The 15733-nt window shown below is 36.5% G+C and overlaps 1 protein-coding gene across 1 annotated transcript; it reads right to left on the reverse strand.

Annotated features, from left to right (window-relative positions):
• Window positions 1–238: 238 nt before the first annotated feature.
• On the reverse strand, window positions 239–12504 carry LOC110023149 (nicotinamidase 1). The gene is made up of 5 exons (XM_020722417.1): window positions 12299–12504; window positions 7921–8104; window positions 1910–2043; window positions 1397–1582; window positions 239–484 (listed from the first exon to the last, which is right to left on the reverse strand). The coding sequence occupies exons 1-5, from the start codon at window positions 12458–12460 to the stop codon at window positions 407–409; spliced, it is 744 nt and encodes a 247-aa protein (XP_020578076.1). The 5' UTR covers window positions 12461–12504; the 3' UTR covers window positions 239–406.
• Between the last annotated feature and the right edge of the window lie 3229 nt (window positions 12505–15733).

Consider the following 15733-nt stretch of genomic DNA (forward strand, 5'->3'; position numbering starts at 1 on the left):
CCGATTCACTTAAAACTATATCAATTTCTAATCTAATTCAAGCCGAGCTTAACTAAGTATAATTCATTGTATGGCATCATCAAGATGAGTTATCGGGTCAGCACGAATTCTGACGCAACCAAACCATAGCCAACACGAATTTTGTTGCTAAACAGTAAAAGACCAGAGTCAATTTTGAACATAGGCTAAAACACTTGAGCTTATTTTAAAATGAGTGCAAGATATGAGCAATCGGCCAAAATTTATATAGCGATTATCTAAAAGCAAATATAATTGATTTGAAATCATTTGTCCAAAATTACAACCAACCGAGGAAGAAAATATAACTCTTTATACAAATATGGAGAAGAGCCAACTTATTATAGACAAAAGAAGCTGAACATGGGAGAAATTATACTCTTATTCATTACTCCATGGATACTCTGCTCACAATCCTGGCTCCCCTTCCCTTGGCCATGTAAAGTCCCATATGGTGAAGCAATTTCTACAAGAATATAAATTATTAATTACTTTCAGTCAAAGATATTTCAGCTAAATACAAGAGAAAATACAACAATTATTTCTCCTTTTGACTGTGCATTAGGTAAAATTATTCTTATTGAGCAACTACAAATATAAATTTTATGCCCATCATCACAATGCCAGTAGAATATAATTTATCCTGCAATGCTTTATGGCGCAGAAGGTTGGCCTTTAAAGGAGAAGCATAAAATGAAGTGTTGCTGAGATGAGAATACTTAGGTGGATGAGTGGGTTGACACTTAGAGATAAAATGTGAAACGAATCAATCCGTGAAAGGGTTGGTATAGCTTCAGTGGCAGACAAAATTAGAGACAGAGAGAGCCGTCTTAGATGGTTTGGTCATATTGAAAGTCGATCATCTAATAATCCGGTTAGGAGAGTAGATGCTTTAGATTCGACTTATGTTAAGAAAGGCTGAGGTAGACCTAAAATGACATGGGCACATTGTATAAGCAATGATCTTAATTTATTGGAATTAAATGCAAATATGACACTCAATAGAACACAATATAGAAAAAGGATTCATGTAGCTGATCCAACTTAGTGGGATAATGGTTGTTGTTGATTGTTTGGAAAGAGCAACATATATGATTGTTAAGCAGTGGGGAAAGAACATGATAAAAACAAGGAAGAATTGCATACATACCACTCATTTCCTATATTTTTACTTATCTAACACCTAAACTTCCATTTTAACATATATGCCATCTTACACTATGTATGAAAAGGTGTATCTCTCATTTTAAAAGTCATAATAGTAATATTTTTGCTGTTATATGAAAATTTTGGCCAATAAAAATGTTAAGATCAAAGTTTAGGTGTTAGATACGTAAATACATAACAATTGGGTAGCACGTATCCATCTGATTCTAACCTGGGGATGAGCCAAGGCCCCTTTGATACATCTAGCAACATGAATGGGCAGATCAAAGGTAGCACAACCCTGTGAATGAACCACTACATCTTCCAGCGGGGGAATCCTACCAATATTTCGAGCTGATAAAATAGAGCATGTGAAGTCCAAAACACAAACATCCGTGCATATCCCGAGGACCAAAACCTGTAACAAATGATCAGCAATAAGAATAAAGGAACTAAAAAACAAGATTAAGTAAAGCCCATAAAAGAGTTGGGAGTCCTCTCTTCAGCTAGGAAATCCAGCAATAAGAATAAAGGAACTAAAAAACAAGATTAAAGGCCATAAAAGAGTTGGGAGTCCTCTCTTCAGCCAGGAAATCGAGGTTTGAAGCACACTTTAATGATTAATTTTTAATCTAATCTTCACTAAGGCTCAACTACGAAAAAAAATAAAGGGCAAGATTCAAACGTAGTCTAATATAACGAGGCAGCCAAGATTCATATAGATTAAAAGAGAGATCGTACTCACAACTTTGATGTCTTTTGATTTCACCCAGTCGACAAATAGATTAGAACCATCCTTCTCCATCGAGGAAATGAATCCATCTATGCAATGTTTACGCTTTATTGTTGCATTTGCATCCTTCTCTAACCACTGAAGAGCTGCAGATATCCATCTATGATAAATATAACATAATCACATAATAACTCAGAAAAACTTGGAAAAGTACCCCAAACTGCATGACGCGGGTGCGAGTGTAGGAGCCATGGAAAATCCCACACTGACACGGACGGGGGTGTAAAAGTAGCCACGGGATATCCCGCTCGTTCTTTCGTCTGGATTGAACCAGTCTAGATTCGGGAGGGCCGATCTGAGTTATATAAGACTTATATATGTGTTTCCATTATCTAACGTTTTCAAATTTTGCTTACATGTTTCTTCATGATAGCCATCGATGTCCAATTTATCCTCCTAGGGTTGTATCTGAAGGTGTGAAGGTGCTCCGACTGTAACTCATCCCGAGGTGGTGTGTATCTATCGCTCCCTACTTCCCATAGCCTCTTCCCCCACTGCCGCCCTTCTTGTCACTTTCATACCTACTACTGCCCTTTTCGGCCTCCTCCCACCTGCTGCTACCCTCCTTCTAGCAGCCACCAACCCTTCTTTACTACTTTTTCTTAAACTGCAGTACCTTCGTCTTCGTGCCCCAGCCCTAGTTGAGTCGTGTTGTGTCTCTGCTATTTCTGAGTTCCAAGTGTCATAGATTGTAACCTTAATTTCTTTCGAGTAATATTATGTATTCTTAGTTGTAGTTTCGTTTAACTTCCGTATAATTTAATATTAGATCTAGTTTAACTCTAGCCCTATCCTAGGGTTTTTAGCATCCACCATACCCAAACCTATCTCAACCCCCATAAATTTTTTTCTTGTCGCACCTACACACCTTTCACCTATCCACCCCTAAACCCTAACCATGTTGCCGAGTAGACAAATGTCGGAACCTGACCGGAACTTTACCATGGGAAACATATATCGAATACTCCGCCAAGTGTTACAACGGCTCGAGGCCATTGAGAATAGAACCATGGGAGAGGCCACCGTTAACTGTAATAATGAGATTTGTGAAGGAGAGCCAGAAGAACAGCTGAACCTCTTTCGTAGAGATAATTTCAATGAAGAAAAAAATCAACCCGAGCATTTCAGAATTTCGTATCAGAGGAGGTCAAGAGAGAATGTGCCTACTGAAGGGCGCAAAAATCTAGGAGTTAAGGACTTAGATGGGAGGATAGATTCAAATAAATTTGTCAAATAGAGGTAGATTGTTGAGCAAATCTTTGAATTTAAGGATGAAGCTCGCCACCATTAAGCTGATGAATGATGGTTCTTTGCGATGGGAAAACCTAGAGAGAGAGAGAGAGAGAGAGAGATGAGGAAAAAAATCACTTCTTCGGGGAAGATGAAAAAGGAAGTACAGAGAAAATTTCTACCACCGCACTAACGCCAGGATATTTTCATGAAACTCTACCACCTGTAGCAGGAGCTATGAGTGGAGAAATATACTGAAGAATTTATGCATCTCAAGTTGAAATGTGAATTGAAATTTACAGAAGAGCACTCCATAGCAAGGTATTTGGGAGGTTTGAAGTCTGCCATCAGTAAGGTGGTTCAACTGCAACTCTATTGGAAACTTTGGGACGTGCATACCTTAGTGCTGAAAGTAGAGAGATAACAGAAACAACAGAAGTATTCACCTCTTTTTAGACAAACCCCCACAAATGGACATCCAAGCAGGAGCACACTTGGAGGAGTAAAAAAGGTCGCGCAGGGAAATGACAAGGCATATTATACAGGAAAGAAGTCAGAGAAGAGTAGCAAACCCAGTACAATCCTAGCTTAAAAATTCTTCATGTGTCATGGATATTGGCACATTTCCTCCATTTGCCCGATGAGTCGAGTGGTGTCATTCACCGAGTAGGGCACTATGGACGAAGTGATTGACGAAATAGCTGAGGATTAGGGTGAGGAATACCAACTCCAGTGAGATGAAGGAAAAGTTCTAGTTGTACGACGAATTCCATAGATGAAACCGCAGAGGGATCACTAGTAGTTGAGGCACATTATCTTCCCCACCAGGTGGATGTTAAGAAAGAAACTTTGCAACCTTATTATTAACAAAGGAAGCTAAGAGAACGTGATTTCCGCTTTCATGGTGAAGAAGTTGGAGTTGGCTACACAGAAACACTCCCAACCCTATTCTCTGACGTGGTTGAAGAAAAGAAGCTAGATATGAGTGGATCAGCAGTGTCTGGTAGTCTTCTATTTGAGACCAACTATAGAATTAGGTGTGGTGTGACGTGGTGCCCAGGGATGCTTGCCACACCCAGTTGAGGAAGCCATGACAGTTTGATCGCAAGGCGCAACACGAGGTCTCAAAAAAGAAAAAAAAACACTTATGTGTTCAAGAAGGAGGGAAAATGTATTGGTCTCTTACCTATCAAAGATTACGGAGAAGTATCTATATCTATAAGGAATAAGACTGAGGCCGCACGAACCACTTTATGCAGACTGTTCAGGAAGCCCTAATGACACTAGCCTTACTCATCTTAGAAGGAGAAGTATCTATATCTATAAGGAATAAGACTGAGGACGCACGAACCACTTTATGCAGACTGTTCAGCAAGCCCCAATGACACTAGCCTTACTCATCTTAGAAGGAGCTTAGGAGGCGGCAGAACTGTCGAAGATGGTGCAACCACTATTAGTCGTGTTTCAAGAGGTGATGACCGACAGTCTGCCAAAGGGTCTATCACCGCTTAGGTATATCCAACATGTCATAGATCTTATCCCAGGATTAGTGTTGCCAAACAAGCTTGTATATAGATTGAGGCAGCGAAGTATGAGGAGTTACAGTGGCAAGTGCAGAATCTCATTACTAGGGGATTGATAATGGAGAATACCAGCTCGTGCGTTGTTCCCGCGCTGCTTGTGCCCAACAAAGACGACTTGTGGAGGATGTGCATCAATAGTTGAGCTATCAATAAGATCATATCATCAAATACTGGTTTCATATCCATATCCAAGACGATATACTGAATCAATTACATGGATCCATGGTCTTTTCCAAGATTAATCTACACGACAGATATCATCAGATCAAAATGAGGCCATGTGATGATGGAAGTCCTCCTTCAAGACCAGACATCGGTTACACAAGTGGATGTCATGCCATTTAGATTGTCCAATGCAAGTAGTATATTCACGAGACTGATGAATCAGGTGTTTCGGGTTTACCTCGGGAAGTTCATGGTTATTTACTTCAATGACATACTTATCTAAAACAATTTAGAGGAGGAGCACTTGCAGCATCTGAAGCAGGTTTTTGAGTTTCTGCAATCAGAGAAACTATATGCCCACATGAAGAAGTGTCACTTCATGCTGACACGTATATTTTGCTTTATATTGTATCTGGTGCAAGCATTCAGATAGACTTTACTAAGACAGAGGTGATCACGAGTTGGACACCCCCATAGTCCTTTACCGACTCGAGGCAGTTTTTGGGTTTAGCGTCATTCTACAGGCGATTCATCGAGAGCTTCGACACCATTACAAGTCCCCTGACAAAGCTTTTGAAGAGAAGGAAGCTCTAATGGATAGAAGCAGCCCAATCCAATTTTGGAACTCTGAAAGAGAAGGCGACAGAGGTCCCAATATTAGCTTTACCGTACTTCAATCAGTTTGAGGTAGAGTGTGATGCTTCTAATGTAGGGATCGAAGCAATATTGAGCCATTGAAAATACCCTATAGCCTTCCTCAATGAGGAGTTGAATGAGTCCAGAAGAAAGTATTCCACCAATAACAAGGAGTTTTATGCCATTGTGAGGGCTCTCCACCATTGGAGCTACTACCTGCTGATGAGTGAGTTCACTTTATTTACAAATCACGAGGCATTGAGATTCTCGAACAGTCAAACATGCTTCTTGGGTTGAGTTTTAGTGTTATTCTAGTTCGTGCTCAAGTGCAAGGCAGGAATTCAAAATCGAGTAGTAGATGTCTTGAGCCGCCTCCATTCATTGATTACCTCCCTACAGTTGAGAGTTGTCAGATTTGAGGTAGTGGAAGAGCAATACAACGCAAATGAGGATTTCAGAAAAAATTTGTAAACAATGTCAGAATAGGCTTACAGGACCATACCACAAAGATGATGGTTATATGTTCTATCAAAGCAAGTTGTGCGTGCTCAAATGTCTGTTGAAGCAAGCCTTCATCCTGAAGAGTCACAACGGATGACTAACATGTCATTTTGGCAGAAACAAGACCCTCTCACTAGTGAATGGACACTTTTTTTTGCCCCGAATGACGAGGGACGTGGAGTCAAATATTTGATAGTGCATATATTGCCACCTAACAAAAACCTAAGGCAAGACACAGGTATATACATGCCATTAAATGTACCAGAGGCCCCTTGGGTAGATCTCAACATGAATTTCCTAGTGAGACTTTCAAGAATGTAGTGGAACAACAATTCAGTGATGATATTGGTTGACCGATTCTCGAAGATGGCTCATTTCGGGCCATGTCACAAGACAAAGCGCGCATCTCACGTTGCTAATTTGTACTTCAAGGAGATCTTAAGGCTACATGGAAACCACAGGACCATCACATCGGACAAGAATGTCAAATTCCCAACTCACCTTTCGAAAACCCTATGGAGGAAGTTGGGTACTAAACTTCAATTCAACTCAGCAACCCATTCCCAAACAAAACGACTAGATAAAAGAGGTGAACAGGAGTCTGTGGAATCTCATGAAGTGCTTTACAGGAAAGAACATCAAGCAATGAGATTTGATTTTGTTCCAAGTCGAATTCGCCAACAATAAATCCGTGAGTTAGACTAAGGACGTACTCCCTTTCAGATCGTGTATGAGGATAATCCACTCACTCCACTAGAGCTAGTACAAGTTCATTTACATCGAAGGTTAGTAACAATGTTCAGGCGAGGGTACAAAAGATTTAGGGCTGCACAAAGAGGTCGGGAAAGAGATCATCAGACGGAATTACAAGTATTAGATGCAAGCTAATAAAACAAGGAAGAAGGTGACCTTTCATGAAGGAGATTTGGTGTAATTTAGACTGAAGAAAGAAAGATTTTCCACGGAATCGATTGGGAAACCTAAGCCCAGGGTCCTCAAGAAGCAAAATGATAACAACTACAGGATCAACTTGCCAAGGGATTACAATATTTCTGCTACCTTCAACATAACAAATTTAACTCTATACTACAAGGACTCGGAAGCTTCAATGAATGAGATCAAAACTCCACCAACCCCTGAGGACCAATGCAAGCGCGAGCATAGTATATGCGGGAAATATCACACTGACTAGTGTGATGGAACATGCGTAGGAGGAGCCATGAAAAGCTTTGCTTCCTTCGTCTGGATTGAACCAGCCTAGAACAGGAAAGACCGATCAGCCCAACTACCGTTGATTGGCGTCTCCTTTTCATAAAGGGATCAAATCCGAGTTATTCCTTTGTCTTAGGTTTTCTTTTGCTTTCATGTATTTGCAGGACAGTCATCGGCGTTCAATTTCACTTCTTAGGCTTGTATTCAAAGGCGAGAAGGTGCTTCAGCTGTAATTCATCTCGAGGTGGTGCGTATCCATTGCTCCCTACTTCCCACGACCTCTTCCCCCGCCGACCCTTTCCCAACTTCCTAAACCAGCTGTAGCCACTTCATGTCACTCTATTCTTGTTGTCTCCCTATTAGACCTCCTCCCACTTGCTGACGCCCTCCTGCCAGTCGCCTCCAACCCTTTCTCGCTAATACTTCTTAAACTACACCAACTTCATCTTTGTGCCCCTGCCCTAGTTGAGTCGTGTTATGTTCTTATTATTTCTTAGTTTCAAGTGTCTTTGATTGTAACCCTATTTTCTTTTAATAATATTTGTTTTTCCCGTTGTAGTTTGGGTGAACTTCGGTATCACTGCAATAATACAAAAGAAAAAAATACAATTGAAAGAGAGTTTTAAGGGGCAGAACCTGGCACAAGATGTTCTTCTCCGGAACCAATTATACAATGAGGAAGGTATGGAGGCTCAGGTTTATCTGCGTAATGAGTGTCCAGAAAAGCAAATACAGGCCAATTCCTATCACAGAATGCCTTGGCCAACCTTGATGCTTCTTCCACCATAGTGGATATTTGTTTATTAGGTTCAGGTGGAGCCTACAAAGACAAAACATCGTCAATTAAATTCAAATCGTGTAACAAAATTGACAAAATATTACCATGCGCAATAAAATCCCTTAAAAAGAGAACAAAAGCGAAAGATGACCAACGTATCGATTAGAAGAGATCTGTTGTATATTAAAAGAAGATTACCACAACAAAAATGGATTACCATGTCAAGCTATATGAAACAAGAAAGAAAAATAAATCATAAAATCTATTATTAGGTTTGTATTTTAGTTTAGGTTGTTATATTTGGCGTCATAAAAAACAAAATGGGGAATTAATGTCTTATGGAAAAGGTTCAAAATCATCGAAAAAATGCAACTATTCACTACTTACATGAGTTCCATATAAATCATGCTTGGATGAGGTTATCCGTTCTAATGGTCGTCATGAAAGATTGCAACTCATTATTCTAATGAAATCAAGATGATTTTTTTTATGGAATAAATCGAAGGGAAATAAAATTAGGCCAAATATACTAGCATTCAAACTCATTTTCAACTAAAAAATTTAAGCTCATGATGAAGGTCAGTAATTTAGTAAATTTACACCAACCTAATTTAAAATGAGGCAATAAGGGAATAAACTCAGAAGGTTTTGTTCCTTTCCCTCCAACAAATTGTATTGCACCATAAGATTTATTCTCTCTTTTCAATCTCATCTTTTGTGCTTCAGAGGAAAAAATGTTCAAAAATATTTTCATAAAATTCTTACTATTATGATCAATATTGGATGAGTCAAGGTGTGTTATACCATAGAAGTAAATACGCCCCAAGAAATCCAACGTGAAATAAAATATGTTCTCTAAAGAAAGCGCCAAAATTTATGTACTTCTCAAACAAGTTTTTCCTTTCTATCTTTTTTATTTTATTTTATACTTACAATTGGAAAATTTCTAATTTATAATTTGAATTATACTTTTTAATCAAAACATCTAAATTATTATTAACAAAATCTTCAATATAATCACACTATAGCAAGATTGGAGAGCTAACTTAGAAATGCTTTTAAAACATCTAACAAGTTTGCTTTCAAATTTCATCTACTTGAATTTTCACAATTCCAATCAACCTTTTGTAATTGATATTGAGCGATTTCTCTTTTTTTTTATTTTTGTAAATAAAAATTTCACCAAGTATATCTAGTTGAATCTCCTCTTAATTTTTTAATATTTTACTATGATGTTCAATGGACTATAAGAAAATTTTAGAGATCTAGCATTAAGGTAAAGATCTTAAAGAAATCAATTTTTGACTTTGAGAGAGAATACGATGTCTATTATTGATTTTCAAATATTTTAGAATATCTTTTGAGAGCTTATAATAAATTCCATCTCCAAATATATTCCTTGCAACCATTATATACAGAGCCTTAGAAGAAAGAATTTGGCATCCCATAATATCAAAAAAAAAAAAAAGAAAGAAAAAGAGGCACGAGAGATGGGCTACTAACTCGGAAAACAAAGGGATTTTTTTTGGGTACCTACAAAAGGGAGAACTTTTGGTTCTTCAAAAAAAAACAAAAATAAGTATTGCTAGCTTCGACTCATCAAAGGATGAAGTCGAATTTCAAGTTTTAAGAGATGAAAATAGAGAACTATTTTTACCAATTATTGAGAGGAGTAATCCATAATCCATTGAGCAGAAATAATAGGATTTGATGGGCAGACAACATCTTGGATTCATTCTCTTATATCTTAGCTTGTCCTCAATGAGACCACTACACCAGGCATTATGTACATGCTTTTTGATATGTATGAAAAGCGAGTTCAACCTAATAAAAGAACATCAATTAAGATAACAAGGTCCATTGTTTTAGCTTGCTTTCATAGTTGCTTGAGCGTCGAGACTACACCGTCAAAACCATCATTAGATCCTATCGATCATCCTTCATGAAGCTTATTTATGTCAAAGATCTCAACTCAATAAGGATATAAGATATCACCAAAGATGTGAACGTATTCTCAATTTTAAATGCTAACAATAAAAGCATGTATTATAACAAATGTAGCTAAAAAAGGAAAGACAGATTAAAATCTTGTTGAAAAAAAATCACTAATCAAGTCAAGATAGTTATCTTAAGTTTACCTGAGTGGATGCTAATAATATGGAAGTTCTAACCATATAATGAAAGAGTAAATGAAGATGAAACATAAATAAAACCAAAAGCCAAATATATATATATATATATATAAAAAGCCCAATATATATATATATATATATATATATATATATACATACATATATAATGACTGAAATTGTGAAAGATATTTAGGATGCAATGATATTTATTATAAATAATTCAATGAATGAAAACATGGGTAGTAAACTCATAATCACTTCATTCTTCCTCAAACAAATATCTAATGATAAATCATTGCATGCAATTATGGGAAAATATTTCTCATTGATAAAAACACTTGAAAACTAAACAAAGTCAGGCACATCCTTAGTTTGAACAGAAACTTAATCTCGATTGAGCAATTAACTCTAGAAGGACGTCATAAAAGTTTAAAAACTAATATTTAAAAAAGATGAAAGGTGCGTTGATGTTTGCTCTGAATAACTAGACAATCACTCTATATATGACCACCAACATAGGAATAATAGAAGTAAGAAAATAAATTTAAATCTATTACAACAAAAAGTAGGCTATATAAGCAAGAAAGATAAAATGGTTCTCCATGTAAAGATGAATTTTCAAGCTAGAGTATGTTGAATACTCCTTGTGCGAATATTACAACTTAGGTAAACAAAGGTGGAGTTAGTTTCTCTATGGCTAAAAGAACTAAAGAGAAAAATGTTGTGGCTACTGCACAAAGATGTATGACACTTATCCCTCAATGCTTCCCTAGTAGGATTATTATGTTATACCACCAACATATTTTTGTTGAATCTTGAATTATTCTCGCACCACCTAGATAAGAATTTGTAAGAGGAGAAGATTAGGAACACATAAAACAGTTATCACTTCCAAGTATGGAGCTCAAATAGGGAATTTCTACTAGAAAAGCTCTAGTGTAATCAATTAAAGGAAAAAATGTGCCCCTCATCTTTAGGTGGCCTCCCGTATTTATAGTTTTGAGTTGGCCCTAGTAACAACTATATAAATGGTTAGACAAAAACAAAAAAAAGGCATCGAAGCAAAAGTATACTTAGGTGTATAGCATTATATAATACAGCATTGTCCGGCGATCGGCAAAATTAATGAAGTCGCCCTAACTTGAATAGTTAACTTGTCAAAAAAATTTGTCAAACTGATTGGGTGAACTGCTTTAGTCAAACTTGATGGCTAAACCAATATTTGCCATATTGTTTGGCTAAGTCGGTTGAAATTGGTCGAATTCGGCCGAGCGAGTTATCCTATAAAATTGATCAAATCCAATTGTCACCTCGTGTTCAGATTTGACCCATGCTTTAAACTTGGTAATAGGTTATGTAGCTATACAATGGTCAAATCTCTTCTTTTAATACAAATTCTTTAATTGATAAATGTTTGTGACCTGTAGCAATATATTGAAGATTGTGCATCGATAAAAAAATATTAAAGAAATAATTTACTGAATTTGGGAAACCTAGTGAGATCTTAACTTTAAGAGATCATGCCAGATCTTGTGAGACATCTAATAAATTGTCTCCAGATCATGAATATAACTTTAGCGAGAAGATTTCAGCATATTATGACCACAAGAGAAAAAGAGGAGAAGAGACAGGAAGAGAGGGATTCCTAACCAAGAGAACGCAAGATTGGGGTTTCTATATTTATTTATTTATTTTTATGCTTACAGGAAAGAAATATTTTGTTCCTTAAAAAAACTGTGGCTTTTGATGCTTTTGGCTGTAAAAGGGAAACTCTCAGTACAGAAAAGAGGAGAGTAATAACAATAGCATAAAGTTTTGATCTCCTACGTTCCGGCTTCATCTTGGCAACAGAAAATGCTATCTGATTTATTATTATTATTATTATTTTTATAAGGAACATATATACGCACGCATGTTGCTCCGATTCTAACACGATCCGATGAGTAAAGCAATCCGCAAATCAACCCAATAATGAACCAAAAAAAAGAAAAATAAAATCGCCGCCGGGTCTTATTGGCATTCAACTGGAAACGGAAATGCCAAATCAATTCAATTCAATTAATAGCAGAAACTTTGCGCTGGGAAGAAAGCGAGGGTAGCGTACGAGGTTGCCGGCTCCGACGGTGCAGAAGCCATTGACGATGTCGATGAGAACGAGGCCCACGATCCTCCCAAAATCCCTCTCTGCTGCGGGAAAGAAATCTTCTTCCTCATTGACAGGGATCTCCGCTCTTAAGACATCCATCGTCGTCTGCTCTGACTCCATTGCTCGTTCTCCCTCTCTCACTCTCGAGCGCTATTTATTCACTATTTATTTTAAGCGCATGACCCAATAACCCCAATTAGATCTCAATAAATACATTCCACACTCATATTTTTTCAGTTTGACACTCATACTTTTGCTTATTATTTGAGGGTTTCATGAGGTTATTAAGTATATTAACCCAATAACGGCTACATAGCCCTGCAATAACCTCCAAATAAACTTCATACACACACACATATATATAACAACTAATCACAAGGATTGTCATGATACTCGGTACAATAATGTTGTGACGAGATCTAGATATACACCAATTGATATATATATAAATCAAACACGAGAACGATCGACGAAGTGAAAAAATAGAACGAGAACAATTCACACCAGAAAAAAAAACACCACCGCGGAACACACAGATTTATGTGGGTCGGCAAATTGTCTACGTCCACGGAGTTGCAGAGGATTTTACTACTTGAGGAATTTACACCAGTCGATCACCTCAACTTACAAGAGGAATCTCTCACTTGTCGTTGCTCTCTCTCTTCTTCTCTCTCTGTTCTTCTCTCTCTACACCAAGATACACTGAAGAAACTCTACAGCGAGATACACCGAAGAAGACAAACTTACAAGAGAAATAAACACAATTTCTCTTCTGCCACAAGCCACCAAGAAGAAGCCTAGAAAGAACAATTTTCTTCTTCTTCATTTTTCTTCCTTCTGTCGCAAAGAACTACCGCTTGCACTTCTCTTCCACTGTCCCGTAGAAGCCGAAGAGCTCTTCCTCTATCCCGAGAAAGCCCGAAGAAGAACTCAAAACGTGACTTAGAAACTAAAGGAGTCGTCTGAAGTTTTTTATCACAAACAGGAGGGAGCAGAGAGATTCTTCGTTTCACAACAGAGGAAGGCGAGAGTGGTTATTTGTGAAGAGGCGTGACTCTCCAAAGCAAAGTAATGGCCCAAGCATAGTGGACAGGGCTCCACCGTTTCTAACAAATAATTGAAGATGAGGGCACATACAGAATACTTTCCTGAAAAAGTAGCTAAGTTTTCAAGTATGCATGACTATTATTATAGAAAAAATTATTATATCTGAATGCAATGCATTTGTATTAAGTGTGAATGATAATAATTTAATTGTTATTAGTGTTGTGATGATATCACAAAATTACCAATAACACCTAAAATACTATCAGTCGTACCTATAGAATCCGAATATAATAATTGCTCAGCAATCTAGAGCTCATGGCACACCAAAACACACATATTTGTTCAAATTGGAGGGAGGGAGAAAAAATAATTAATGCATTTGATTATACAAAATAGAAGATAAGAATTAAATAGCCAGAGAAACCATAAATAAATTAAAAGAGAAGCATCACAAACAAGAAAATTTCCTCAAATATTCATGTAACCAAAGTTTCTTTCCTTTAATAATAGTCTGACAGGCCAAGAAGCATTGAGTTTTCACTCTTTGCATCAAAGATTTAACTTGGGTTACCCAAAAATTCTTGCAAGCACCAACTTTTGAAAGAATGTCATTTTTGACTCTCCTCATAACATACATTAACCTTGAATAAATCAACACATAAAATTTTTAATAATTGTATATCACCAAAAGAAAAGTAGATTTCATGAGAAAGAAGAAAACTTTACGAACCACATTTCACAATAGTTAAAAAAGAAGAAGAAGAGCACCTAAGAAAATTCTGATTATGAGTATTAAGTCCAGGAGTATAGAATTGACAACTATTCTGAACTTGTAAACTTCATTTACGTCACAGTTTTTATGCCCATAGAAATAGCAAACCAATAATATTTTGTTGAGTAACATTTAAACAAAATAAGTATTAATTCATATTTTGAAATAAGAACTTTAGCAAACTTTTAGTATATAATTTCATTTTCATGTTCATTTACAACAAAATTAGAAACAAAAGAATGAAGAGAAGTAGTAAATAATGATGAAAGAAGTCACCAATTTGCTTTCATAATTCAAGGAAAGCATTTTAATGAAGAACAAACATCTCGAAATAAAATAAATCAAGAATGTGATAAATGGAGTGATCATGAACCCACGAGTCATAGAAGAGAGAGATGTTATTCATCATCTTATATTAGATGAAATGAAAGATGTTTCTTTCCGAAAGGGGGAGACCCAACTTATTTGGGTTCCCCGTTAATATCCATAACTTCCCAAATGAAATATCGTAAATGGATTAGAGAAACAGAATGGCCTTCTACTCATTTTGATTTTGTAAATTAAACATATGGTGAATAAGGAAAAATGTGCCATATGCTCTTTAGTTTAAGGGAGAGAGTGTAATGCTAAGAAAGGATGTGTTGCTTTCTAACATTTTCATTCTTAAGAAAAAAAATTTGATACGAAAGGAAAGAGAAATATTTTTATGGTAAACTTTGATAAGAAAGCTAAGTAGAGCCAGTAGAAGAAAATATTATCAAATGAAGGGCAAGTAAATTGATTTCAACCAAGTAAAGATAGACATTTACGCACGCACATGGGTAGACATGCACATAAACACGCGTGCGCCGACACATCTACTTATATATTTATGTGTGTGTGTGTGTGTGTGTGTGTAAATGAAAGAAATCCCATTTTATTTTTTGTAATAAATAAAGCAAATAAAGCATAAAAGTTGACTAGTTTGTAGAAGGACAATTTAACATCATTAACAAGCTCTCAAATTGGCAATAGACAATGACGTGACTTCTCCTCATGATGCTTAGGCACTAAGATTAAGAATAACATCCTTGAAAATGAATCCAAAATAAATTCAATAATGAAGAAAAAACACGACACCACCTATAAATTCACTTATTTAGGTAGAAGCAACAAGCTTCCATAAAATAACTAATTATAACTCACTTTAATCATTTTCTTATGTAAAGTTCATCAAGTGATAATTACCCCATCCTTAGGGTTAGCTAGAACATCAGTTCATTGAGCATAAGGGTATGATAGGGATGAGTTATTGGGCAACATAATGAGTTTGAACAAACTCGAGACTTTACAAGGGATTGTGAGATGCTTGGGGTCGGATCCCTGGACCTTTCTCATACTCTTTTGGATATATTGAAGTATAATTAAACTCATTATGCCTTGCTTGAAAAATCATCTATACATTTAAATAAATAGGACCCACTAAGATATGACATAGGATTTGGTAGACATACCTCAGACCAATACTTTCTATTTTTCCTACCAGCATATTTTAATTCCTGCATATATATATATATATATATATATATATATAT

Source organism: Phalaenopsis equestris, unplaced genomic scaffold (assembly GCF_001263595.1).
Source record: "Phalaenopsis equestris unplaced genomic scaffold, ASM126359v1 Scaffold000218, whole genome shotgun sequence".
Classification (NCBI taxonomy): domain Eukaryota; kingdom Viridiplantae; phylum Streptophyta; class Magnoliopsida; order Asparagales; family Orchidaceae; genus Phalaenopsis; species Phalaenopsis equestris.

Coding starts and splice junctions, on each gene's coding strand:
- LOC110023149 (XM_020722417.1), bottom strand. CDS start 12,460: ATGGAGTCAGAGCAGACGACGATGGATGTCTTAAGAGCGGAGATCCCT. Junction 2,044..7,920: donor AGAAGAACATCTTGTGCCAG/GTTCTGCCCCTT, acceptor GGATATCTGCAG/CTCTTCAGTGGTTAGAGAAG. Junction 485..1,396: donor GGGCCTTGGCTCATCCCCAG/GTTAGAATCAGA, acceptor ATATTCTTGTAG/AAATTGCTTCACCATATGGG.